Raw genomic sequence first — 27,556 nt, 5'->3', positions numbered from 1 at the left:
TATTCCAAATACGGTCATTGATTGCATTTCTAGAGATTGACAGCTGATGAATAAGAAAAGCTTAGATTGAAAGACTAAATTTCAAAGTAAATTTATTAAGTCTGATTTGCAGTATTTTAAGTCTTATTTTAGTTTATCACAAAGGAAAATTTACTTTTTTATACATCTGTCCCAGGTCGGTAGTACACGTGTGAACTTTGTTTACTCATCAATGGAGAAGTACAACTGCGCCACCGAGCTTGTATGTTCCTTTATAATTAGCTATCGCAGATGGCCTCAAGCGATTGACCCCAATCCGTCCCTATTCGCCCACTACATCTCGTCTAACGTTGTATTTTTATCCCTCCATGTTCCACAGCTACGCCTGCTTATTTGTTCTACCGTTTTATATCGGCTTTGATGTTACCCCAACCGACTGCCACCACTCGGTTGGACAAGCAATATTATGACTGACCTCAAGCGACAGGCAAAAAGCAATATTCCTTTACTTCATGCGGTTAAAATTAACAAATGATTTTGTGATAAAATATTACCGTTATTACTGTTAACAAAAGCAATCTATATTAACATAAACATGAAGTGGAATAAATTCGAATTAATAAGTGCAATTAATAACAATTATCATAAAGATTGTCTTACGTAATTTCTATTGCCTGCAAAACATCGCCAATTGAATGTTTATCTATAGTACTCTGAGATCTAATTATAGCTATTTCAAGGATACTCATGTATTACTAAGCTTCCTTCTATCATTAATTACTGGTGCTTCATGTTTTATTGCATAAAATAATTGTTTAAATTTTTTATATATTATATATTATAGTCAATTTATTTTTGAATTTGGTTCACTGCTAGAATGTAGTCGTGTTTCAATGATCTAATATATTTAATGTCAGTAACAAGTGCTGAATTCTTTCTATCGAATTATAAACTAGTTCAGTCACATGGCCAACATTACTAGTCCACCTTGAAACTCGCTGTTGACTACGACGCACGCGCACGCCGTCGATCTACGATATTTAATATCGCGTCCGCTACCAAAGTACTATCGTTCGTTTCGAAAGATCGCGCCTCCGTGGTGTTGCGTCACCTCGGTTATGTTTACCAGATATTCATCCAATCGTTGTTTAGAAGCGGCCGGCCACGCCGCTGACCCGCTTTCTGACATTTACGCGCGCCGTGAAGCGCCCTACAAAGTTCTTTGCTCTTTGATCATTAAAAACAACAGATTTTATGTAAAGTGTCATGTTAATTATCTCTTATATCTATTATGTGCTTTGTTTTTTTTTTCTTTTCCGTCTTTAACGAGAGACTTAACAACTGGTTCTGAAGTAAGTGCGTAGTTGCAAATTTAATTTGTTCGACGGGTAAGCCTGTCGCAGTATGCTAATTCCCTCATTGTGCGCTTGATTTGCATGAGTCAGGCGTGACCCGGCAGGCCGCTTGGAATAGACGCGGAAGGAAAGCTGGCCCCGATGTGGCACTAGGAGGGACACACGTGCTCTCCTGATTGTGTTAATAGTATTGTTAGCCTGTAGAGATACGGGACGCCCGTGTGAGGGTCGGGGACAATGGTCGCGTGCCACATCAAGATAGGAATTGTATACAAATAAAAGGGTTTCAGACATTAACAAAGACATAGTCTAATTATCTTATAGTAGACTTTTATTGCGACTTCTATACCTTATATAATTTTTATTTAACCTTGTACTAATAGTGATTCTAATCTATAGATATACAAATGTTTATTGTGTAACAATATAACGACGTGCAAGCAAAGATGTTTATCGTGTATTTGCTCGGCTGAAGCTATTTACCCATCGTCGATAATAAATTCAATGATGGAAAAATACTGAAACACGACGCTAATATACGATATATCGAACATGTTGATCGATTTCTTTCATATCTTTAACGATATGAATACAAAACTTCCTAATGTAAACAGATTTGTGATCAACAAATATTGCTTTGCAAAAAACAGTGACCTTCGGCTAAACGAAAACACATTTATTTGATATATATTATACCTACATTGTCGTGTTTTTATATCTATCGCCGATTGTAAGAACTCTATAAAACATGTAAGACCTGTTTCTTATAAATAGGTATGTATGATACTACGATACTAGGATGAAATTATTCTATTGATTTAAACGCCATGCCTATAAATATTTATCAAACCGGTTGTAGTCTTTGTTTATAAGACTTGAAAACAATTGCTTTAGGCCCCTTTTTAAAATTAAATTATTGTTTTTTTTATTTACTTCTTACTATTATGTTGTGTTTAGTTTTCTTTATATTTCTTAAAATGTTATGTTAATGTTACTTCTCTAATAATTAATTTGGATACATGTTTCGATTATATTATTTCTTTTATATCCCTTTTTCAATTGCTGAGATATTGGATAATCTGTTTGAAATTGTTTGATTATCTTGGTATACACAGGTCAATATAAATTTGTTGTCATAATATAAACATTACAGACGTCATATCGATATCTCGCTAAGCCGTGTTATCTGCAACTGACCTTAGCTTTCTTTTGCACCGAAAGTTATTGCAATTACGCATGAAAACATTCTCGATCCATGTTTTGAGAATTTGTTTATGATTATGCTCTCTTAATCTTAATTATTTTAATGTACAAAATTATGCGAGACAAACGTCTTTATTGGTTTTGGCTCATGACCAGCGTTTCGCCCTTTCATAAGCCTGGAGACTTTTATATATATTGTATGTTGTTTGTACTTCAATAAAGGAATTTTTAATTTCAATTGGTTACATCGTGTTTTACTTTTACGTCCCCATAGAGACGGTGCACAAATCTCATACAAGTCGATATGACGATACGAAATTCCCGTCAAAATGATTCCTAATTCAGCCTCTGTTTAAAGATCAACATTTTAAATTGGTATTCTTTTAAACAAAGCCGCAAATTGTCTAGATTTTTCAACGTTTATATCTCAAAAGTCGAGGTTTTCTATTAAAGTTTTAGTTTTCATCAGTTTCATCATTAAAAATGTAAATAAGCAATGGTGAATCATCTACTGTTTTGTTCCAATCTTCTCGGCGGATGTTTCTTTGTTCATTGTCAAAGTGCGGTGTTAAAATACGGTAGCGACATAACATTAAAACTGTGTCACGATTATTAATAGACTTTATTACCAACTGCTTAAACATTGCGCATAATATAATAACAAAAATATTAACGAGTTCATGTAGTAACAGCTATGTTTGAATACATGAATAGTTTGCATGCTGAAGTATCCACTGCCTATACATTAGTTCCAAAAACACATTGTTATTTCTGTTTTTTGCAAACAGAATGAAAGAGATGACAATATGTTAATTTAGGAGTGAATTAGCAATGGAAGACAACTGTTAGATATCGCTTTGATTGTTTTTAAATAATAAAACTTTTGCGATTAAAAATTAAACCAACAAATTAGTTTCAAAAACACTTCATATTAAAATCATTAAACTTACATCCTAACAAATATTTATCACCAGTGATAGAAAATTATAGACAGTTTTTGTAATGAACCATTGTAGTTGTAAGTAACAAATACCTTTATATTTACATCAAGAAAGATATTTTATTTGTTTGTTAAGAAAGTATTATGCTAAGAAACTAATTTGGTATGCATAAGCGTAAACAACTTTAAATTTAAATATGTTAAATAATGTTAGCGTGGGCTACATTTAAACATAGACCACTGCTAAGTACGACAGTGAAATAAAAACAAAAGACATCTTAAGGCTTGTGTATCTACTAGCTGTCGCCCGTGACTCCGTCCGCTCGGTATTAAAAGAAAACTTAATTAGTAGCCTATGATTTGTCCCAAACTGTGCTCTACATCTATGCCACATTTCAGCAAGATCCATGCAGCCGTTCTGGAAACATGCAAACAATCATCCATCCATCCACCCAAGTATTAGTAAGATTTGAAACGTATTTGCTTAATATGTTTAATTAAAAACTCATGTTTTACCGTCAAATAATATTTATCTTTATGTAATGTGATATCGCTCGTAAGGAAATGATAAAACTACGCCCAATGTTATTAGTTGTCTAAAAATGTTACTACGCGGATATCTATGTGATTTTATTTATCTATAGATACGAGGTAAATATATTTGCGATTATTTCGATCGTTGGATGAACTCCCAAGGTGAAGCATTGTCCTTTACGATGACGAGACTTTAGTCTGAGCCATTTAGACGACTTTGTTAGTATAATTTATTTTAAAGTTATGTATAACTTATAAATAAATATTTACCCCCTCTAACCAGAATAACAAACTTATCGAATTAGATATGCGTTAATATTTACATCTTACTGAAAATAGACTCGTATTAGCTTTATATCTAAATCAACAGCCGACAAATCTGGGAATTCCACAATGAATTAAAAGAAATATAATTAGAAGCCTATGTGTTCTTCCAGGCTATGTTCTACATCTATGCCAAATTTTAGCGAGGTCCATCCATCCATGTAAACATTCGCATTTATAATATTAGTAAGATTAAGTTAGATTCTTTTACTTTGTATATTTTATTATGAAAACACAATTTGGAAAGAATGAAAAGGCACGATCCTTGTACAGCGATACTGTCATTAAACAGCTCAACTGGTTTTATCATATGCCCTTGGGCTCATTATATCATCGGCTTCTATATTTGGTGCGCGGCTGCGAAAAAAGTTCAGTGCACTCTCCATGGGGACAACGCACTGATTTCGATCACTTTCCTAACAAAAGCAATAGTAGGCTTGCTACTATTGAACTTGTGGTATCGTCTTACATCTTATCACATCTCAGTGGCATCATTTTATTGTTTTCTAACCTTATCAGACTTACCTACTAGCATATAAACGTTTGTAAACTTGATAAAGGTGTTAATTTAAAACTTATCTGAAAAGTGTAATGTTTCATGATCTCTATTTTCCTGTTTGTGATAATTTAACTTATACTCAGTAGTTTACGAAATATTGTTAGTAATTTTATACGTAAAATTATTCCGAACGCTTTTTTATTTGTCGTAGTGTTTATCAATTTTCCATCAAGAGAATTGGCGTTGATATATCGCGATTGCAGTAATTCAGTGCGTGCCAGTCAGTACTGGAATTGCTTTGATTGAAGGTCGTAGCTCCCACGCTTAAATAATCTCTTCAATAGTATTTTTACCATCTAATTATAGCGTTAAATATTTAGCTCAGATGATCTTAGTTTCGCCGTCTCAATATTTGTCATATCTAAATTAGTTTATTGAATCGAGTTATTTATTCTGTGCATATTTTCTCGACATCCATAAGCAATGAACTATTAGATATTAATAAGTAACCGATATTAATAAATGCGTAATACATAATAAGCATCAATGTTGGTAGGTTAATTGGTTATTAACAACAGAAATATAATTTATCTTTTTCTATATATGTATGTTCAATCGCTATCCGCATTCCTGTTTATCATTATTTCCTAATCAGATTTCTATCTTTACAATGTACTATTTGCGGACCTTCGTAATTTTCTGTAAGTGCGTAAAATTTATCGGTTTTTAAACATTTCCATTGGCTTTATTGCGTAATTGATTTCTCCTTTGTTTTGTTTATTTTTGTCGCCCGTGTCCTCTTTATAAAGAGCGAAAATAGATTTTAATGAAGTTTAATTGTCGACAATGAGTCGTCTTAGCAAACAAACACTTGATCTGTCGCTTGTACGTTCTCGAAATTCGTTTAATACACATTTAGATATTCGTCTTCTTTAAGTTGCAAATTACAGATGTCAAGAAAATGTCTGGGTTACTATGTAAAGAAACAGACATGCGCTTTTTTTATGATAATATTTATTGCGCCAACAATAGAGACACGATTTTCCTACAATTTATAATCCATGCACAAATATGCTCCGATTTAAAGTCACATAAATATTTTCTTTGTTAAAATACGTAAAGCATCGGTACGTGAAAATATATTTAGTAAAGATAATTTAGTCCATGAACAATTTATCACTTTATTTATAGGTCAGAGATTTTATAAAAAAATTAAGGGCCATAATGTTTGTAAATGTTTGTACTTGTCCAACACGGAAAGAAAGATTCGAATTTAATTAATGTAATAGCTGGGGCTATATATTTCCTTCAAAAATGTCGATTGTGAAGAAAATGAGAGGCTTGTTATTGGCGATATGTAGCGAAGTAGAGTTCAGGGTGCACGGGCGAGCCGCGTGGCGCTCGATGACGTGTGCGCCGCCATTTTTAAATAGGGCGCGCGCGCGATCAGACCATCAGTCGGCCGCAGGACGCGCGCGCAACTCTCTCGCTGCTATACTTCGCTCGACGCGCTCGCCTTGCGCTCAGTCGAACTCGGTCCGTTGTCCGATACGCGCACGTTCACATCTCGAAAATCAATTGCACCTCTGAAACATGATTGACGTCGTTCAGTCCAAAGATGGTTGCCTTTACGAAATCACAAGAAAGGGCGCGAAAGATACCTGTTACGTGGTCGTGCCTAATCCAGAAGTAGGTCTATGTTATTTAAATTCAGTGTTAATTTTTTCGCGATATAGTCTTGCCTTATTTTTAAGTTTTCTTATTCTCACGTTTGAATTATTGCTTTTGTGAAATATTTGTGTTATTCTAACTGTAACTGTGTAATAAGGATTTATTTTTAGCATGTCGAGTATTATTTTGAACTTTAAGATCTGTTTACCGGCGATGCGTTTCAAAACCGGTTTGAATGTTCGGATCTGGCGTCGAAAACACGGACGTAGAGTATCGACTTATTTTTATAATTTAAACGGCGCTAACGGACAATTTTTTATTATTTCAGGATCTGGTTAAGAGCCACTTGATGTTTGCGGTGCGCGAGGAAGTGGAAGTATTGAAAGAACGCATCGCGGAACTGATGGAGAGGATCAACCAGCTCGAGGTGGAGAACACGTACCTGCGTGCGCACGCCAGCCAGGACACGCTGGCACAGTTGCCTGCCGTCGGCACGAAGGCGCCGCCGCAGCCGCAGGGCCCGCAGCCGCCTGTCTCGTAGGCGCCGCGCCCGCGCCCGGCCGCAACACGGCCGTGCTGTGTCATGTCGTAGGCTAGCTGCAGGGGGCCGCGCAAGTCGCGCGCCCGTCGCGCACGTCGCGCACGCCGCGCACGTCGCGCCCGCCGCTAGCCCGAGCCGCGCGCTCGCTCACATTACCACGCTTGGACTCATAGAAATATATTTTTCTGTTATTTAATCTTTAGGGTGCAGAACTTTGTGCTAACTGCCATGCTTTTGCTATGCAACTCGGCGACGAGCCTTTTTAGTGTGTCGATGTTTAACGTCTATATTTTTTATTCAGTTTAAAGTTAGATATCGCTATTCGCGTAATGTATTCCATTTAAGATATCTGTAAGGTCGTGTGTTAATAATGTAATGTAATGAAATAGTCGATTATCCTACGCATACTGAACAATGACTGTTATTTATTTACTATACATTTTTTGTAATAATTTTAAGTTATTTATCCGAGTTGTAGCGTGCTAATAGTAAATTCGCAAGCGTTTGTTCCTCGTCAGCCCGATAACAATGATCTGTCGATAGTAGTCTGATTGTATCGTGTGCAATTTGTGGGGTTTCATTTAGTTTGTAATTTTTACTGTAATGATGACAAATATTATAACCTTTGGAGGCATCGGAGTTGCCTTTGATGTCCGTAGATTTATATGCTGAGAGACGTTAAGGTTTAGAAGAACTCGTAGTCGCGAGAGTCGCCTCTTGCGTTAGCTGGCTTAGTACACGCTGAAACAAAAAAAAAACAGTTTTTATTCCAGGCCGATGTATCGATGATAGAGAGAAGTTATAGCGTTTTAATGTATTTTTTTAATGATTAATAAATTGTTTGTATATAGTACAAGTTGTAATAGAATTGTGAGATGGAGAATGTAAATACGGGAGAACGCGATGTTGATGATGTGACGACGTGTTGTGACAGTTGGATTGCAGTTATCAGATGAAGAGATATATCTAGATGAAACTATAAGTATATTTGCTGTATTTTAACTCGCTTCAATTGTTTATCGTTTAATAAATGAAAAGAACAAAGTGTGCGGTGAGCGTATGTAGAGGAACGCTGTCGCGGGACCGCACCGGTAGTGCAGCGCGGCCGTGTTCCTGTGCACACGTCGTTAGGTTCTCGTGATTATTGTCAACTTGCAGTAATCCAATCCTAAAAGCATTACCCTAGTTATTAGATATGAATAATATTATATGTGATTCTAAAAATTGTAAATATAATTGTAAACAGAGAATGTCCATGTAGCTTATGTTGACCAGAAAGGTTCCTCATACCCAATAAATGCAAAATTATTAAAAATGTGTTATTTTTATTAAACCTTATCCACAATCCCTACATACAATACAAAGAAAAATAATAATTTTAACTTATATTTAACAAAAGCTTTGTTCTTTTGTTTTGTTTTTATGATCACTTATACATAAGCTGTAAAAGATTTAAGAAAAACCAAACAATGCGAGATTATTTTAAATAATTAGCCACTTAAAATGAAAGACTTTAAAAGTATTGAGTACAAAAGCAAGATTATCTTTTAAACATTTGTAATGATAAAGGACAAAGATCTTTTAATAAAACTTCCATTCACAACCTGTTCTGGGACTCGAATGACGTCTGTTGAGAGTCGGCGCAAGAAGTAGCTACATTATTCGTAAAATATTGACTTGTAATATCAATATGCGATCTTGCATATTCAGAGTATCATGAATAATAACATCGAAGATAGAGACAATAACAAATTAACGATAGTGTTAGACTGTTGTTTGGTGGCAAACAAGCGAGAACTTGATATCAAATGGCCATTGACTTTGGCGTCTGCAAGAAGTAAACAAGTTTCCAATGCGTTGCGTTTCCTTGTACAAACATCACCTTATTTTTACCTTTCAAAATTTTAATGATTTCAGAGCTGCTATATTTACCCTTCCACTTCTGAGTCCTTTGCATTATTGAAATTTAAAGGGGAAAGGGAATTCTGTAATTAAGTCTAAAATAAACCTTACCCATCATGATAGTCTACAGTGACGATAATAAACGAACCAAAACATTAATGAACTGAATTCGAAAACATTGAAATAATCATAGCGAGTGTTGATGTAACACAAATGCATGTTGCACATTATTTATACATTAGGGTTTACACAGTACTCGCCATTCCATTCTAATGTGATGCTTTTTAAATTGACCGTTTCGTGGAATCGTTTATAAAACGAAACATGCCCATAAATATAAATGTAACCAACAAATAGACATTAAAACTTGTGAAGTTTAAATATTTTTAATGCTCCTTGTTTATTAGAGTACTTCCCAGTTACAATAAGATTTATCTTAAGAATTTTGATGTTTATCACAAGAAGGTTTATCTTTTGAATTAAATGAGTAAGTTTAAAATTTCGTAGAATCTGATTTTCATTAAATCAATCATCAAATAAAAAAGAACATTGACAATTTTTGGTTAAAGCGCCATCTATGCACATGTCTTTGTTTCATTTTAGTTTTTGTAAAGTTTTGTCCGAAGATGTCACCACTCTCCATTGTCATATATGGGAATGGTACTGCTACTCCCTACTAGGTGGCGCTGTACTTTTTGAATTTTATGAGGCTTGATGCTACTTTACTTTGATGATTCACTGCAAAGAAAAATTGGGTTTGAGTGAGGAAAAATTAATTCCAAATATTAATTAAAATTGATTAGCAAAAATGAACTTTTTTTTTGAGAGTTTCGTGTTGTGTTGACGTTGACTTGACGGTTCTGATAACATCAATGAAATGTCAACGTCATTGTAGATTGAGTTTGACGTCAAAGCAAGTAAACTAAACATATTTGTAAAATATTAAATTGAATTATCAAATTATTGTTTTCCATGATAACATGGATAATATGACTTTAAAAGAAATTCAAACCAAACTGTTACAATGGGAAACATCTGAAAATCCTCTAGCGCCTTTAACTTCTAATCAAAGGGAAGCAATTCTTGACTTAGAATCGATGTTACTTGGTATAAAATCTGAATCTGAACAAGTCAGTATCTTAAAGTTATATCTTAAAGTATAAGAGTGATCATGCAATTGAGAACTTATTAGCAACTTATCGTCTTGTAGCTTTAACATCTAGCTGCAGTTAACATTAGTACATTACTGGTGTGATTGATTTTTTCCAGCAGGAGAAAACAGAGGTTTGTAGTGAAAATGTACCAGAAGATACAATGCCTGAGATAGATAATACATTTGAATTCTTAAATTGGTATGAACAATTAAATGAGACGGGAGTTAAAGCAGACGATGCTCCATATGAAGCATATTATAAACAATTGGAGGACAGGAGAAATGAATGTGTCTCTTTAACTAATCAGGTAAAAACTTTACATTTGTATTTCTATTTTTGTTGTATAAACTAAAAAGCTACTAGTCATATTTCTTCAAACTGGAAACTTCAAAGAACAACTAGTATTCAGTTGAGATATAGATGAAGGAAAATTTTATATGAAAACTTTATACTATTATGGCCAGTCATTTACCCAGCAGCTTACACTGCTGCAGAATCTATTACTATGAAAATAATACTACTTATATTTACTTTCATTTACAGATAAAAGCTACAATGACAGATTTGAATAAGATGTCAGAGGAATATAATTTGGTGTCAAACAAAACAAATGCTCTTCACACCATGAGTGAACAATTGTTGGCCGATCAAACTAAGCTTTCTAATATTGGTGAGAATTATGCCTTTTAATATCTTCATACTTATATCTCATTATCTATATCATAATGTGTTTCTTTTAAATTTACAGGAGATGATATTAAACAGAAGTTACACTACTTTACGCAAGTGGAACATTTGTCACAGAGACTGAACAGTCCGACAATGTCAGTCAACAGCGAGACATTCTTTAATGTTTTAGCTAAGATTGATGAATGCTTGGATTATATGAGAACACATGTAAGTTATTTACACCTTAGAATTCATATCTACAGTAATCAAAACAAAATAACTTTCAGCCAATTAACCTAAAACCTACTCTAGTAGATACAACTGAACTGAACAAAATAAATTTTAAATTTTAAAATTTATTTCATTGTTGTTCAGAAGATGATTGTATTTAATCCAAATCCAAATCTCCAAAAAGGTTTTATTTATTTATTTATTAACTCTTAATGCTATCATACTACATAAAAAAGGCAATTATTATAACTAATTTACAAAGCAAGGGCGGCCTTATCGCTACAAGCGACTTACTGATTTTTGCGAAATTTTATATGCATATTCAATAGGTCTGAGAATCAGCAACTATCTATCTCTAATCACGCACAGATGTAGTCGAAGGCAACAGCTAGTATTGTTATAAAGTGTTTTATTTTATCCATCTATGAAAACCAGGATATAATAAGAAAAATATTAAATTTGTATTACACTATTTCAGAGCAACTTCAAAGAAGCGCATACATATTTTGTGAAATATAGACATCTTCAAAACCGCGGGATCTCTCTCATACGATCATACATCATACAAGTGCTGAATCAGGCGACTGAGCAAGTTCTAACTACTGATGAAGACTCAACTGATCAGGAAACAATGGATACAGCTTATGCGGTTTACTTTGGGAAATTTCAAGCCGTCGCACCCAAGTTAAGGATGGTCATAAGTGAGATAGAAAAAAGAGCTGAAAATAATGAAGAGTAAGTGTTTTATTATTATCAAAATCTCATTTATTTTGTTGTACTGTGTATAATTGAAATTCCTGTTTATTAATTGTGTCTCTTTGACTCAAATATTTTTACTTAAATTTCATCTCATGGGAGTCACTCTGAAAAGTTGTTTTAACACAATTTATAGTACATTTTTAATTTTACTGACGTGTGGTTCGCACTCAAGCTTTCATAAAACTTAATGTTTTGGCTTATTTTTAAGGGCCGGGCGCCAACTCTACTTGTATGGAGAGAGACTAGTGTTGTATAATGTATTCATCTGTCAGGTACGCGGCGTTGTTGTCAGACGCGCAGCGCGAGTACTTGTCGCGACGCAGCAGCGGGGCGGGGTTCGCGACGGGCGCGGCGCTGCGAGCGGCGGGGCGCGAGCACTGCGCCGCGCTGCGAGCCGCCTGCTCGCTGCTCGCGCTCGCCTGCCGCGACGAGTGGGCGCTCTACTCCAACCTGTTCGCTCAGCCATCGCCAGCGTTGCAGTAAGACATACCAATAACAATCTCTTATCGTATATCGTATGATGTGAGTTTCAGTCAGGCTGATGATGATGAATGATGTGCAATGTGCAGCGAGTACCTGCAGTCGCTGTGCACGGGTCTGTACGAGCGGCTGCGGCCACAGATCATACACATCAACCACCTGGAGACGCTCGCGGAGCTCTGCGTCATCCTGCGCATTGAGGTCATCGAGGAGCAGGTCAACAACGACCGTAAGATGACATGCTTTCAATCAACATTCAAGTGTTCAGCCTTTTGACCTTGAAATGACTTTATCGCATCATTACCTTTCTGTTTTGAATCTTCTCTATTGAGAGCTAACGTGGTTAAAAAAAAATAGGACGGCCTTCGTCTATAAAGAAGTTTCACTTCAAAACTTCGTCCAACAATCAAAGATATGCCACATTTTGTTACATCATGTATGGAGAATTGAATGAGAGATATTGTGCAGCGGCGCTGCAGGCGCTGGGCGGTGCTGCGCGCGCGCTGCTGCAGGACGCGCAGGAGCGGCTCGTGTTCCGAGCGCACGTGCATCTGCGCCGCGACGTGCTGCTCTACCGCCCCGCGCCCGGCGACCTCGCCTACCCTGACAAGCTCGAGATGATGGAGGTACACCGCACTCACAATTACAAAAAAAACATAAGATTTTGTAGTGATAGAATAAAGAATAAGTCCCATGACCTTATGTCTAATATTGATTTGGACTGTTTTCTAAACATTGATTTATCTTGTTTTTGATAAATAACTAAACTTCATATTATATTTACAGCAAATTGCGCTTTCTATACAAGAGCAAAGCTTAAAGCGTAGCGACTCTCGTAATTCGATGGTATCAGACGTGTCGGCCACGTCACAGGAGGTTGCTAATATTAACATCGAGGCTCAGAGGAGACCTCAAGCATCTCCTGCAGACCTTCACGGCATGTGGTACCCGGGCGTCAGGCGGACCCTAGCGGCACTCTCCAGACTCTACAGATGTCTAGAGAAGAGAGTATTCCAGGGCTTAGCTCAGGAAGCCATCTCCTTGTGCGTTCAAAGCGTTGACAACGCTGCAAAACAAATATCAGCCACAAAGACAAACATCGACGGAGAATTATTCCAAATAAAGCATTTGCTCATCCTGAGAGAGCAAATTGCACCCTTCCAAGTAGACTTTGTGATTAAAGAAACAACGTTGGACTTTAGCAATATGAAGAACGCGGCGTACGGCCTCATGCAGAAACCGAGACAGATATTTTCATTGAACAGCAACAATGCTCTGCTAGAGTTTTTGCTAGAAGGGACGCCTATGGTCAAGGAACATCTTCTAGACTCAAGAAAGGAAGTGGACAGACAACTGAAGAATTGTTGCGAAATGTTTATAAAGCATGCTACTGAAATATTAGCAGGACCAATTGTGGATTTTATTGAGAAGGTAGTTCTTAATGTTTCATCTTTAACCATTTAAATTAGTAAAACACTAAAAATTGTTTTTGCAATGTAAAAAAAATGAGTACATAATATTGGTTTCCTGATCAGTCCCGGTAGTATAAAAAAATTGGATTTTTTCCACCCATAAATAATGATTTTAATTTTTAGATACAAACTCCTACTTCAGAGGAAACGAAAGAAAAAATGTTACCTGAAGAAATTGCAGTTGCGGTGAAAGAGGCGCAGAGACGAATAAAAGCTCATCTCGCACCTTTACAACGCTCAATGCAATTATATTTGGCTAATAAAGAAACAGAGTTCATATTGTTTCGACCTATTCGGGTATGTTTTTAAATATCAAAAGATTTTTTGTCTATGCTTTTTGTATATTTTAAAAGCTGTCAATACTGATAATCTAATGTGGCTTTTTATTTACAGAATAATGTTGTTGGTTACTTCATCCAAGTTGAACAGTTCCTCACTAACTCTGGATACACATATGAAGATACCCTAATTGTTGCTTGTCCCACTCCGGAGCAAGTGTCCGTGTTCATATCTTCTGCCAGTCTTATAAGCCACAATGAACCAGTGCTGCCATACGGCAAGAAGCGAAAAACAAGTACAGCTCGCAAGCCCAATGTTGCCAATATTGAAGAAAGCAATGTAGAAAGTACTAACCCAGTTTAATAATTGTATTGTTTATTGTAATGTTAAGAGTTTTCATGTAACTAATTATTATTATAATTATAATTTATTCATAAATAAAAGCAATTAAAAAAGAACAGATTTATTTACACATTGATTTATTAACTTATGCTTCTATAATAAATACATTGACCAAAGACAATGTGTTTTATTACAATAAAACCACAGGCATTTGGGTCAGTAATTTAATCTTGATTTTATATGACATTGCTAGAGTATGCTACATTTTTAATTTACGCCCTTAGCCAGTACATGCCAGCACGAATTCTTGTGTAGTCTGGCAGACCCTCTGTGGGTCCGACTGCAGCCACCACTGGGCAGCGATCGTAAAGGAATTTGGTACAGACATCACGGATATTTTGGACTGAGACAGCTTCAATTCGGGCATCTAATTCATGAACTGGAATACGTCTGTTGTAGCACAGCATCTGACGGCCAATGTCTTCACATACAGGAGTGGTGCCATCAAGCTGAAGGAGCATGTTTGTCTTTAGGAGGTTCTTGGCTCTTTCAACCTCGCCTTCAGTCACTGATGTACACAGCTTCATCCATTCCTTTTGAATGTTGTACAGCATATCTTCTAACTGTAACGGTTCACCAACAAAGTAGATACCCCAAAGGCCAGTATCCTTGTAACATGTGTTAAAGGATTGGAAGCTATGGCACAGATTTTCAGATGCTGCTGCACGAGCCAAGTAAGAAGCATTGTTAGCACCACCACCTTGAGAGCGATCCCAGGCTCCAATTAGAGTATTAGCCACCATAAGGGGAATGTTGTCAGCATCAGTCCAGCCTGCACCCTCAACGGCAATGGCTACATGTGCAAGAGGCATAGAGTCATCACGAACTCTAATTTCAGATCCTGTGTAACGGCATGGTGCAAGATCTGGTACATCCAGAGCAGTATTTTTCAATCCACTGAAATGTTTTGATGCAAGGTCTACAAGCCTCTCATGCTCAACTCCACCAGCCCCAGAGAGCACTATACGTGTTGGTTGATAATGAGTCTTGATATATTGTTGTAGGTCAGCTTTGGAAATTTTCTTGATATTTTTGGTGGGTCCGAGAATAGTCTGCCCTAAAGGTGTACCTTGAAAAGCTGTAGCATGGAGGTGATCAAACACAACCTCTTGCAAGTTGCTTTCCACATCTTGCATTTCACGGAGAATGACACCGCGTTCTCGTTCGATTTCGGGTTCGGCGAGCGAAGAATTCTGGATTATGTCAGCAAGGATTTCGACTGCAACTGGTATATCATTTGCAAGACATTTAGCGTAAAACACTGTCTGTTCTCGAGAAGTATATGCGTTCAGATGTGCTCCCATGTTCTCGACAAGCAATTCCAAGTCAGTTTGTGATCTTTTGCTAGTACCTTTGAAAGCCATGTGTTCAAGAAAATGGGCAACACCATTATTTTTTGAGGTTTCGTACCTTGACCCGGCGTCAATCCACAGGCCTACGGTTGCAGTCGGAGACCCGGAATCTTCAGAAGCGACACGGATCCCATTATCGAGGACTGTCAGCTTTGTCGGAGGGATGTTAACTAAAGCTTGTTTATAACCAACGGCAGTCGCCAGGAGTCGCACATTATTACTCTGTTTAGAGAGTAATTTAAAAGTAATTCCAGCTTTCAACATTTTTCTTATAGTCTCTTTCCCTTGCTAAAAATTTTCGCTCGCCGATTTACGTAATGGTGTAATAATGATTCAAGAAAACGTCAAGTCAAAAATCAAAACCACAAAATTGGTAGAACAAGCTGGTGCTGCCAGCTTATCATAATTTTAAATTTGTAATTTCTTATTTGAAATACATTTTATAGAACTACAAATTAAAATAAACTTTAATATGTTTATTTTCCTTGGATTGAGTAAATTCAAGCGAAAAGGATGCTATTTTACTTAATTTAGTTATTCTTTAATAATGTGAAATTGTTAACATCGTAATCATTTTATATATTCTTCGATCGTAATGTTCCACAAAAAATTACCGGAACCTTAAATCTAATAAATTTTGCAAATTTTTTCAAACTGGTAGCACCGCTGCAAATTTTTTTTTTATAGTGAAAGACACATGTCCAAAACATACAGCTAATAAATATTACAATTTGAACTTTAATAAAAGTTGAAGCAATTAGTAGCAATCTTTTATATTCAAACTTAATCAGTTTTGTCACAAAGTATTTTATTTTATATTGCAAAGAACAGATGTTCATAGTTCAACATTGTTTCGGGTAACTAAATTCAGCCGTACAATTAACGTAAAACGAAACGCGTAAGAATACGACGAAAATTACATGAAAGAAATCATGTGGAAATCATCCTGTTCACACATTTTATACTTTGTTGGTATATTACGAAAGCAATGATGTTCAGTGGTGATTGTTTTTTAGTGAAATTTATCAGTTGTCTAAGTGATATAGCGCGGCGAGTATAGGTGTCCTTAGGTCCTTGCACAATGTTTCAACTGTGATTTATTTTAATCAACATGACTACAATGAAGAATCCTAATACGTCGTCTTCTAAGCTCGCCCTCTTCAGTCATATTAAATATGAACACCTGGTAGCTGGAATATCAGGTGGTGTCACCTCTACTTTAATTCTCCACCCTTTGGACCTTATCAAAATCAGATTTGCAGGTGCGTATTTGTATTTTTGTCAGTTTCTAATCACTTGTCATTTTGGTCACCAATTGTTCTAACTATTATTTTAAGGAAATAATGATACATTGTAGAAATTTATCATTACGTGGTATTTTTGTGTTTTTTTGGTTATCTTTTGACCCTGAACTTGATCTGCATCTAGTGAAAGTCGAGTTCCTGATGCAATAATAAATAAAACTAGTAGGACAATTATTTGATGCAAATAGTAGTTATTCCATTAAAAACTAATTGAATATGTGTTATTTTTAAATGTAAATTCTAACAAAAAAACAATTAGATATTACAAAAATTGCAAGATTTATAATTTTTCATGTTTTGAAAATTTGCTTAAAATCTAGGGATTTAATTTTCCAAATTAACAAATATAATTTGCCATACAAGGAAATATAATGAAAGTAGTAATCGTTAATCATAAAATTTTATTATGTTAGTGTAAAAGCTAATTTATATTTTTCATTTCATTGAATATGTATTAACATTATATTTAACATTCAAAAGTCAACATATAATGAAAACACACTCATGTTCATTAAGGAAGAAATGAATGAATGAAGATGTGTTCTTATTGATCAGTGTTCATTTTTCTGAAAACAATGTCATTGTTCTTGGCATGTTGAAGCAATTTGATTATTTATTTCCCTATTGTCTTATGATTTCTAGTATATGAACTCTAATTTTTCCATTCAATTTCCACTTATTCATCTCATGTTCATACATAAATACACATAATGGATTATATCTCTTTAATTTGGTCATAAAAAGGAAGTATTTGTTTATAACATAATATTTTCACAGTTAATGACGGCAGGACCGCAACAGTACCGAGATATGATGGCCTTGGTAGTGCTTTTGTTACAATAGTTAAAAAAGAAGGTGTAAAAGGGTTGTACCGTGGGGTAACTCCCAATGTCTGGGGTTCTGGATCTGCTTGGGGCTTTTATTTCCTATTGTAAGTATTATCTTTGTAATATCACTCTAAGTTTTATTAATTTATAGTTTTTTTTTTTAAATTTCTTGCCCTTTGGCTTTTATGTCACAATACTTTTAGGTATGGAAGTAGAAATTGTTTTCGTTAATAAAAGCGATGAATTGATAACAATAAATTTTGTGTTCCGATGCTATCGCACAATGGTATAAATTTATTCTTTATGATTTTTCACATCAATTACTTTATTATATTTTTAATTATGACTTCAGTTACAATGCAATAAAAACATGGATACAAGGTGGCAATGCCCGTACACCTCTAGGACCTGGGCTTCATATGTTAGCGGCAGCAGAGGCTGGAGTTCTATCTCTTATTATGACCAACCCCATCTGGGTGGTGAAAACACGCCTTTGCCTGCAATACAGCGATGAACATCTAGCAGACAACAAGAGGTACAAGGGCATGGTCGATGGCCTTACAAAAATATACAGAACTGAAGGCATCAGAGGGCTATACAGGGTGAGTTTTTTTTAATCTGATTTGTGTGTCATTTATAGCTCAACATTTTTAATCGAAAATGTAAGGTTAATCACACCTACGAACAAAACACTATTTAACATTTACAATAAGATGTATGTAGAATGTAAAATCTCAAGAAGTATCCATAATGCATTTCATTTAATTTTATAAGTATCTAAGTGCGGCAGTCTATTTTAAGTATATTGGAAACATAAACAAATTGAGAAGTAAACATGCTGTGTTACAGGCAATGTAAACTGTAGCTGTTTTTATTACATCTTTCAACATGTGTTATAAGTGTTTATCATGTTTTGCCTTGTTTTTATCACCCTTTAGCCTAGCGTTATGATTAAGGTCTTGAGTTTGAAGAAAGATGCGTTATAAGGTAAAAATAATATAGGAATACAATGTTAACAGTTTGTGTTGCAAAAATTAAACATTGTTATATATGTTTTGTGTAATGAGAGAAAAAGGTTATTAATACTCAGAAATTATAATATAGTTCTCTAATAACCATGCCTTTAAAAATAATATGTAATCACAGACTTTTGGACTCAGATGTCAGGTTAATATCACATTTTTTGGACACACTGTATGTACATCCAGGTGGATATATTATAAAGATAACGAATTTTCATTTAGCCCAAACCTACATAATGACAACCTATTTGCTTCTCTCTTTGATATCTCATAATGTATGAGATAGAAATACTAATATTGAATTGCATAAAGTTTTTATTTTTATCTAAAGCTATGATTACGGCCAGTCTTAGTTTTCGTAAATATAACAATGATAAAGATGACTGATTGAAAAAAATATACAGAGTGCCCTTGAGATGTCTTTATTGCGTCAATGTTATAGTGAATACTTCTGGATTTGTTAGAAGAAAATATATGTACTTTCATGTTTATAGTTTGTTACCTTCAATGTACTATGTAAGAATTTTTGTTTAAATTATGCATTTTATGATGCGAAACTTATTATAAACATAAAGAGCATGTGTAGTTTTAATGTTAAGTTTTTTTCTTTATTATAGTAAAAGGTGGCAAATGAGCAAGTTGTCACTGAAATTTTCGTTAATAACGAAGTGACCGTTGCCCATAGACATTTGCACTTGCATGTAGGTTGCCTACCTTTAAATAAAATAATAATCTGTACTCATATGATTGAATATTTCGTTACATTAGTACAGAGTTCATAATATAAATCTCAAATATCATAATATTGCGAATTCTTTAAGAGCATGTGAGATATTTTACAAATAAAGTGTGTCAAAGAATAAGTATAATATTCACGGTAGATGTTTACATTTTATTATAATTCTTTGTAAATATTACTTTAACTCATAATAAAAAATTCATTCATCCACCTAACCTATCCACCGTTTTACAATACTTTGGTGTAAGCAGACAGAGTTCGATTTCTGGATTAATTTTATAAGAAAGAAGGTCGATTACTTGATTGCCATTTCCGCCAATTAATAAAATTAACTGTTTTTATTTGAAAATGATTGTTTAATTAGTTCCACTATCGTTTCTTGATAAATAAATTAAGTTAAGCAATTTATTCTTTAACATTCTTGCAACTTAATTATGATAAATTATAGCGTCGTTGAAATAATAGCATCAAATTACATTTTAGTCCGCGGAACTAAAGGGTACCTAAATTTCCAGAATAAAGACTCTGGAAATTTAGGTTACGTTTGGCCGATCCGATTAATCGACAATATAGATTTTTCCCATAATGACTTTCGATCGCTGGGTCGATCGGCCCAACGGAAAACACCCAACTTCCAAGTACTTTATTAAGGAAAAAATAAAAAAGATTTTGTCCGGTTACATTGTTTTATCTTATCTGTCTAACGTTGATTTCTGTCCTTGATTTTAGGTTTCATTGATTATAACATTGTTTTTCTATATAATGTTTTTCTTAATGATAATAATAAGCTTTTACTCTCATTCTTTTGAGAAATTAGTTTTAAATGGAGATTAAACAAGTTGATTTAATTGTTACATGAAACTCTTCGGTATTTTATCTAATAGTTAGCAAACAGTACTCTGAGTGATATTAATAAATGTGGTTGATTTACATTGCAGGGTTTCGTGCCGGGCATGTTCGGGGTGTCGCATGGCGCGCTGCAATTCATGACATACGAGGAGATGAAGAACCGATACAACGAATACAGGAATCTGCCCATTGACATTAAATTGGTATGTTTTTTTTCTTCTTAATTAACTGTTTTAGATTTTATGAATGATCGAGCATTTTTAGAATATCGTGTTAGATTATCTCGTCAATTTTATCTTTATTTTTATCTTATGTATACTGGACATTGTAAAGTTTTCAACAGGATTTACAAGTTATTGCGCAATATAGAACAGTCAAACTGTTAGGTTAGGTGAGGTCTGTCAATATTAGGTTTTTTTTTTGGGCGGTGCTATGCCGCCCTCTCGTTCCCTTAACATATTCAAGGTCATGACCTGGGTTGCGGGATATTCTTTATTTCTTTATTATAATTTAAAACAAAAACCAATTACAAAAGACTTAAACTAATATCACATTCGTGTCAATATTAGGTTAGGTATTGTATCTTTATCTACACATATAATAAAATGGGTGTGGCAAACCACTTTTTGAAATTTTTGTCTGTCTGTCCGCAAGCCGCGTTCGTTCTGGGTGTTCTTCGGAATTGTTGGACTGATTATGACGGGAATTTGACTGGTAGCTTATGTGCGGACACAAATGCTACTATTTTGCTTTTTTTTATTTCTACGCCGACGAAGTCACAGGTGGCCGGTAGTTAGATAAGAATGTGCTCGTTCCAGACATCGCTGGAATACTTGTCGTTCGCGGCGATATCAAAGCTGATAGCGGCGGGCGCGACGTACCCGTACCAAGTGGTGCGCGCGCGTCTTCAGGACCAGCACCGCAGCTACCGCGGCGCCTGGCACTGCGTCACCGACACCTGGAGGTACGAACGCATCAGGGGCTTCTACAAGGGCCTCACGCCGTATCTCCTACATGTAACGCCCAATATATGCCTAGTTATGCTCATATGGGAGAAATTCACTAATAACGATTGAGTAACGACCGATCGACGACTATCTGATGGGAAACTTGCACTATTAGTTTTTTAAAGCAATCAATATTGTATATATTTTTTTTAATTACAATTGCTATTGTGTGACCAAAGACTTTATGCATAGATGTCCTTATGGATTCGATTGTTTTTATGTTGAAATACATTTTTTGGATGCGACCTTTCAAAAATTAATAGCTTGAAAAAAATGTTCTTAATAATCTGCCTAACAGTTTAAGTACCAACAGACAGTGTATGCAGGATGAGACTGATAATTAAAGGCGAAAAAAAAATTATAGCATTCATAGACGTAAATGCATCACGAATTAAAATAAAAAAAATGGTAAAAACTTAAAAATTATGATAAAATTACATTAAATAATAAAAAAATAGCTCAATTGTTTTTATTATTATTTAATATTTACAAATCACAAAAAAAAATGTTTGTTATAATCACGATGAGAACATCACAATGACTTATTGTGCAGGAAAGTCGTCGACATCATTATTATTATCAAATGAAAGAAAATAAGCCATTGAGACTTTAAAAAAGAAGTATTTTATGTTGTATAAACATTACAATTTACAAATAACAAAAACAAAAGGTATTGTCTATGAATTTTTCTTCTTCCAGAAATAGGAATACGTAATGTGTCACACCGTTTTTTTTTTATTTTTTTTTATAACTTTGTGATTTTACTAATGGAGTGAGATAGAAATATGATCGTATCTTTCACTCATTTCTTTATAGAATCATAGATTTGATAAGGCTTTATCTGTGTATTTAAATCTTTGTCTATGACCATTAAATTAACAGCTGTTCACCAACAGGGTTCTTTTTGGTGTTTTTATATGGAGTGTTTTATTGAGGTAAGATTAGTCATTTAAGCAGGAGTTTTTTTTTTAAATTAGTAATTGCATTTTTGTGAACTTTTTTTTAACTGTTTATCTATTAATAAAATTAATTTGACAATATAATGTTATTTAAGGAATCAGACATTATGTTTATATGGATGACATTTTGACAGGTTATTTTTTGTTAATAATTATTTTAAAATAATCACATGAAATGAAGAATTTAAATTGTTAATTAATTTTTTTGCAAAAAATAATGTATGTGACGAAATGTTTTTTAATTATTGTCAATATTTATAACCTGTCTCACGACATATGTTGTGTTTCTTTTTTCGTTTATATTTCCGCCATAATAGTAATCTCGTGTGTTATGCATTTCCCATCAGATCGCGATTGCGTCAAAATCGTGCAACACAACACCAAATTAGCGAGTTGCACAATTTAGCACAATTTAGTTGTAATTTAAATTTTTGTGATAATAGTACTTAGATTGTATAAAATATTGACTTCCAATCTCCATTATTAAAAGACAATTCTTTCGATTGTATAACGTTACATGTGTGGTGAGACGACGTCAGACTCTTTATGTATAGTTTATTCCAACTGAAGACTTAAATTTTGTAAACAAACTTATAGTGCGTTTCTGAGACGAATATAATTTGAAAACATATTGTTATCTCTATCAAAGATAAGGGAACGTACCCATACTACGTGACCGTTTAGGGGAGGGGGAGTCCTTAAAATACTATGGTCAGTCATAGGAGCGGGGGGGTGGTATCAGAATATAGTCATGTAGTCGTTAGTTGTTTTTTTTTTCATAATAAATAATTCACTAGTAATTTAAGTACGCATGCAGTCTTATGCTATAAAGAAGAGTATGAACCAAATTGTTTTTATTTACAATTTTTGCCTGTGAAATGATTAAAAATCATAATTATGAAAACGAAAGGGGGCTTGGCATGTACCGCGAGTGGTTACCGAGGGGAGGGAGGGGTAGAAAAATGAAAAAAATAGTATGGGTATGTTCCCTAATGGATGAAGATATGTTTTATACAATGATTTTGGTATCAGAAACCCGCAGTTAGAAAGTTGTCAGTTATACATATTTTGTTTCTGAAATGTTATTATTTTTAATTGTGAAAAAGAGTTGAGCAAAAATGTATAATGTTTTAATAATAATATGAGAGGCTTAAAAGATTTTTGTTTACAAAATTTAAGTTTTCCTTTGAAATAAACTATAAGACGGATTCGTTTCAACTTGCTTCTCTCTTTGAAACTAACAATTAGTGAAATTAAACATTAATATTAGTAAATTATGTTTTAATATAAATAAATTCAAGCTTGAAGCTATTCTGTCTTAGACGCTTATATTGTGTACCCACCAATATTATGACCATTTGGTGTTTGTTAAAATCACATTTCATACAACTTGCAGTAAAAAAACACATTTCTTAGTTCAAATATTTAATACTTTCACACGTGGGTTGTAATATTAAAATAAATCAATATAAAATAAGTATTTATTGAACATTTTTATTCACACATATCAAATAATATTTATAAAAACAAAGATATCAAATTTTCTATTGTAATATTTGATTTTGATTATCTTATTCGTGTGATTCGTTGATATGTGTGATGCTATTAAAATAAAACAAAAAAAAAATGTGACGATACAAATTTTGCATTATTTTTTGGTCTCGCAATTTTTTTTTTTGACTTGTTTCGGTTCAGAGAAAAATATATTCGTTTTGCGGTTAACTTGTATTCGAAATTAAATAGTCTTTCAAATTACTATCGTTTAATTACAAAAAAATTGTCAACTTTCTTAAAAAAAAAACAAAAAAAAATTCCATTCAAACTCTAAACATAGCATAACATGTAATAAACATATGTCTACATGAGTATTTTTATTTAAATTTACATTAATTGAAAAAAACACCTAAACCCTTTGCCTTAGTGAGAAATTCAATTAAATATTAATTTCTTTATTAACACGTACAATACCATCACGTTTTTCACGTATTAATATAAACTCGCGGGGCGAGTAGGTGGCATTGAACGTGTTAATTAAGTGCCTATTTCATTGTAGTTGTCTAGTGTGATACCTCCTTAATGTTTGCATAGACATGACATAAAAATAAAAAATAAAAACATGGAAAAAATTGTCGTATCATTCATACATTTATTGTTCATATTTCTCACACATTTTTGATGCATTGTTGGCGTTTAAGTATTATAAACATGCTTAGAATCATTTTGTGTCATTTGGGATTAACTTTGTTTAATTTCATTGAAGTTTATGTAAATTAACCAGGATTTTTTTTTTCAAATATCTACAAAAGTCATAAGTTTTTTAAATAGTTTTTTCTAACATAAACTTATATAAAATAGACAATATATCAGTATGTTGACATAGTGTTGTAAACATTTACATAGTTTTTGTAGGGTTTTTAGTGTATTGATATATCTTCCATACATTTTCATTGAATATAAAATCGTATATATTTTTCTTTGCACTGTAACGCGTTGTTCAGTGGCTGGCCACAAATAAATGACGTCATTCAGACATATTATATATTTTTATATAATGTATAAGTTTCCAATTGTTTCCAATCACCTATTCAATTTGTGTAATCAATAAAAGATAGCAAATTGATAATGGGGATGTTTTTTTTATTCTTACTAACGTTAACCCCCTTTTTAAATAGTTTACAATTAATTCCTATATCCTTAAAATAAATTAAAAATAAAATTTATGAAAGGTAGGTGAAAAAATATACGTTTATTTCTTTATGCTTAGTGATTAAATATTGGTAAGTAAAAGTTTTTTTAGAGAATTATATTTGGTTCTCGTTTTAAAGAGCAGTATTGATTTCAGACACGAGGGCTGGAGGGGATTCTACAAGGGCCTGCAACCGAACCTGTTGCGTGTAGTGCCCGCTACAATGATCACATTCCTCACATATGAAAATGTGTCACATTACATGTTGCGAAGGGGACAACAATTAAAACTTTCATCTTAAATATTATACTTTTTAAAACTAATGCTTGTAATAATTTAACAAATCAAAATGGTAATAAAATATTAATTTCTTAATTTACTTTATCTTGATAGTTTACATTAATTTTATTTGTGTTTTAAGTTGTTTTTCTATTTTTAGGATAAAATTACTATACAAATTTTAAGTTACTTATTGTTAAGATTGGTTTGTTGGAATTATTTCGTCGTGAGTTTGAAAATAAAAGTCGTAGATTAGTAATAATAGATTAATTTTGGGTTAAGTCTTCTGTTGTTTGGAATAATTTTGTATTTGAATAAAGTGAAGCCAATTTTTTTTTAAATTATAATATTATCAAGATAAAAACAGCCGGATATAGAATTCAAAATCCATTAATAACGTAGAAGTTGCGATGTTTGTATTTCAATCATCTATTGCCTATACAATAAGAGGTTATGTTGTAAGCTAATTGTAATTTAGTTTATTTTGTAGGCTGTGTTAAAGCATGTTCCTTTTAGTTAGATTTTGAGATGAATTACAAATTATGTTACGTTCTTTAGTTATATAGCTTTGTCGATGCGCCATAAAATAGTGCCGCGTTTTAAAAACGCTGTCAGAACATAGAAATGCATCAATTTGCTCTATTTGAACGCTTTTTTAACGCGCGATAAAAAATCGCCCGAAGGAATGAGGGCTAATTCTTATAAAAATAATAGACAATCTAATTTAATAGTTACCGTAAATTAAATGAAGTAATTTACTGAATGCTTTTTGGTTAGTGTAATTATTAGATAAATATACTTTTAATATTAAGGCTTAATGTCTCTTTTCTCTTTGTTTTGTTTTATTTTTCATTAAATTGCTTATAAATATCACTATGGTTTCTTTACCTCGATTGAGGTTCGCTGTTTTACAGAGTTCTTCACGATATATTCATAGCAATTACATTTTTCGCGCCCTAGACTTTAGATAAAAAAATGTCGATTACGCGATACGCAATCGGTCGAAGTGGAAATATGTCAAAAGTTTGTCGTAAATCTGCATACATCCTCAAGTTGGTATCATGTAATCGTGAATTCCATTTATTGTGACACCTGTATATTGCTATCTTTGTTTTTTTGCAAAGATAAAGACAGGGATGGCAAAATTGTCGCGATACAGTGGAGACTGGCCGAAGCGTTATCTGTTGCGCTAATATATGTGTTCTGTGGCGCATATCGCGGCAGTTGTGACGCGGGAAGCGAAGAGATGTTGACGTCACAAGAACGGAAATTACGGGCTAGTTTTGTAGGATTTCAACAGATTTCAAAGTCTGTGTGATTCGAAACTCGTTCGAAATTTAAATATGGTAAGTTCTTTTTAATATCAACAGTCTTTAAAATGTGTTTGTAGATGGCGCTGTTATTTATTAATGAGTTTCATTCAGACGTTTCTTGATACAGAATAAAAGGCCTTTTGAATTTTTTTCCTTTTTATAACAGAACGTTCTGAAAAGAAAGGAAAAATTTATTTGTTTTGAAATGTTTTCAATTACTAATTAGCTTTGTTTAGTTAGACGGGAAATTAACGTTAATTTGTAAAACCTTATCTTAATAAACATGATAATGTTGTTGGTTTACTAAATCCTCTTACATTGTTATTATGTTTATATGTAAATGTGTTATCTTGTTAGTCAGAGATAGCCTAAAGGTTAATAGCTTGAAATTTCGTAGTAAATAGTTACTACCGTATTGTAAAGGTTGTGACAAAAGAATCGAGCAGATTACCACGGCAGTAGATGGAGTAAACAATCTTCTCTTTTCGCAAATTCTAATAAACATCTAACATATGAATGGAAATGGAGAGGATAAACATTTGCAAAAGAAATACAAACTCAAGCGACTTATGTTTGTAGGAAAATGTAATTACGTGTTTCATTATTGGAAACCTATATTAAGACATATCGTTATCTCTATTTTTCCAGAGTTAATGATAGAGTTGACAAGATGTTCTTATACAGATATATCAACATTGTAAAAATGCAAATGCATTACGGTTAACCGTGTTAACCGTAATGCATTTGTAACAAACGTAAAACTGATTTTAATTACACTAAATTGCAATCGTTCTTCAAACATTTGCGTCAAGTATTTTTGCATTA

General features: G+C 33.7%; 4 protein-coding genes across 7 annotated transcripts in view; 3 read left to right on the top strand and 1 right to left on the bottom strand.

The window, feature by feature from the left end:
* Positions 1-8,361, top strand: part of LOC106124231 (TSC22 domain family member bunched) — a 117,097-nt gene extending 108,736 nt beyond the window's left edge. For all 3 annotated transcript variants that reach the window (XM_013320697.1, XM_013320696.1, XM_013320695.1), the window contains one exon: positions 6,834-8,361. In XM_013320697.1, coding sequence (XP_013176151.1) covers positions 6,834-7,046 — 213 coding nt within the window. In that variant the 3' untranslated portion in view covers positions 7,047-8,361. The remainder of the gene's footprint in view (positions 1-6,833) is intronic.
* A 1,479-nt stretch (positions 8,362-9,840) lies between these two features.
* On the top strand, positions 9,841-14,408 carry Cog3 (conserved oligomeric Golgi complex subunit 3). Of its 2 annotated transcripts, none has more exons than XM_013321906.1 (11): positions 9,841-10,078; positions 10,221-10,409; positions 10,646-10,772; positions 10,851-10,999; positions 11,481-11,737; positions 12,034-12,240; positions 12,331-12,470; positions 12,710-12,867; positions 13,028-13,672; positions 13,837-14,010; positions 14,107-14,408. In XM_013321906.1, the coding sequence occupies exons 1-11, from the start codon at positions 9,929-9,931 to the stop codon at positions 14,353-14,355; spliced, it is 2,445 nt and encodes an 814-aa protein (XP_013177360.1). In that variant the 5' UTR covers positions 9,841-9,928; the 3' UTR covers positions 14,356-14,408. The 2 variants fall into 2 exon arrangements, with proteins under 2 accessions (XP_013177360.1, XP_013177359.1); XM_013321905.1 differs by having other exon boundaries at positions 10,218-10,409.
* Positions 14,409-14,563: 155 nt separating this feature from the next.
* Positions 14,564-16,092, bottom strand: UQCR-C1 (Ubiquinol-cytochrome c reductase core protein 1). Its single transcript, NM_001312380.1, is given in 1 exon segment — positions 14,564-16,092. A coding segment is annotated over 1 exon segment (1,404 nt). The 5' UTR covers positions 16,011-16,092; the 3' UTR covers positions 14,564-14,606.
* Positions 16,093-16,579: 487 nt separating this feature from the next.
* Positions 16,580-25,485, top strand: LOC106124669 (mitochondrial folate transporter/carrier). The gene is made up of 6 exons (XM_013321577.1): positions 16,580-17,008; positions 17,828-17,981; positions 18,230-18,479; positions 20,577-20,690; positions 21,306-21,451; positions 25,296-25,485. The coding sequence occupies exons 1-6, from the start codon at positions 16,858-16,860 to the stop codon at positions 25,438-25,440; spliced, it is 960 nt and encodes a 319-aa protein (XP_013177031.1). The 5' UTR covers positions 16,580-16,857; the 3' UTR covers positions 25,441-25,485.
* Positions 25,486-27,556: the final 2,071 nt, after the last annotated feature.

This window comes from Papilio xuthus, unplaced genomic scaffold, assembly GCF_000836235.2.
Source record: "Papilio xuthus unplaced genomic scaffold, Pxut_1.1 DF825946.1, whole genome shotgun sequence".
NCBI lineage: Eukaryota > Metazoa > Arthropoda > Insecta > Lepidoptera > Papilionidae > Papilio > Papilio xuthus.
This window is presented reverse-complemented; position numbering and strand designations above follow the sequence as displayed.

What these genes read in the sequence shown, in the direction of transcription:
- Cog3 (XM_013321905.1), top strand. Translation starts at nt 9,929, where the DNA reads ATGGATAATATGACTTTAAAAGAAATTCAAACCAAACTGTTACAATGG. An exon ending in GTGTCTCTTTAACTAATCAG is followed by an intron (nt 10,410 to 10,645) that starts GTAAAAACTTTA and finishes TTTCATTTACAG; the next exon opens with ATAAAAGCTACAATGACAGA. An exon ending in TATTGTTTCGACCTATTCGG is followed by an intron (nt 14,011 to 14,106) that starts GTATGTTTTTAA and finishes TTTTATTTACAG; the next exon opens with AATAATGTTGTTGGTTACTT.
- LOC106124669 (XM_013321577.1), top strand. Translation starts at nt 16,858, where the DNA reads ATGACTACAATGAAGAATCCTAATACGTCGTCTTCTAAGCTCGCCCTC. An exon ending in GCATCAGAGGGCTATACAGG is followed by an intron (nt 18,480 to 20,576) that starts GTGAGTTTTTTT and finishes TTTACATTGCAG; the next exon opens with GGTTTCGTGCCGGGCATGTT. An exon ending in TGCGTCACCGACACCTGGAG is followed by an intron (nt 21,452 to 25,295) that starts GTACGAACGCAT and finishes TATTGATTTCAG; the next exon opens with ACACGAGGGCTGGAGGGGAT.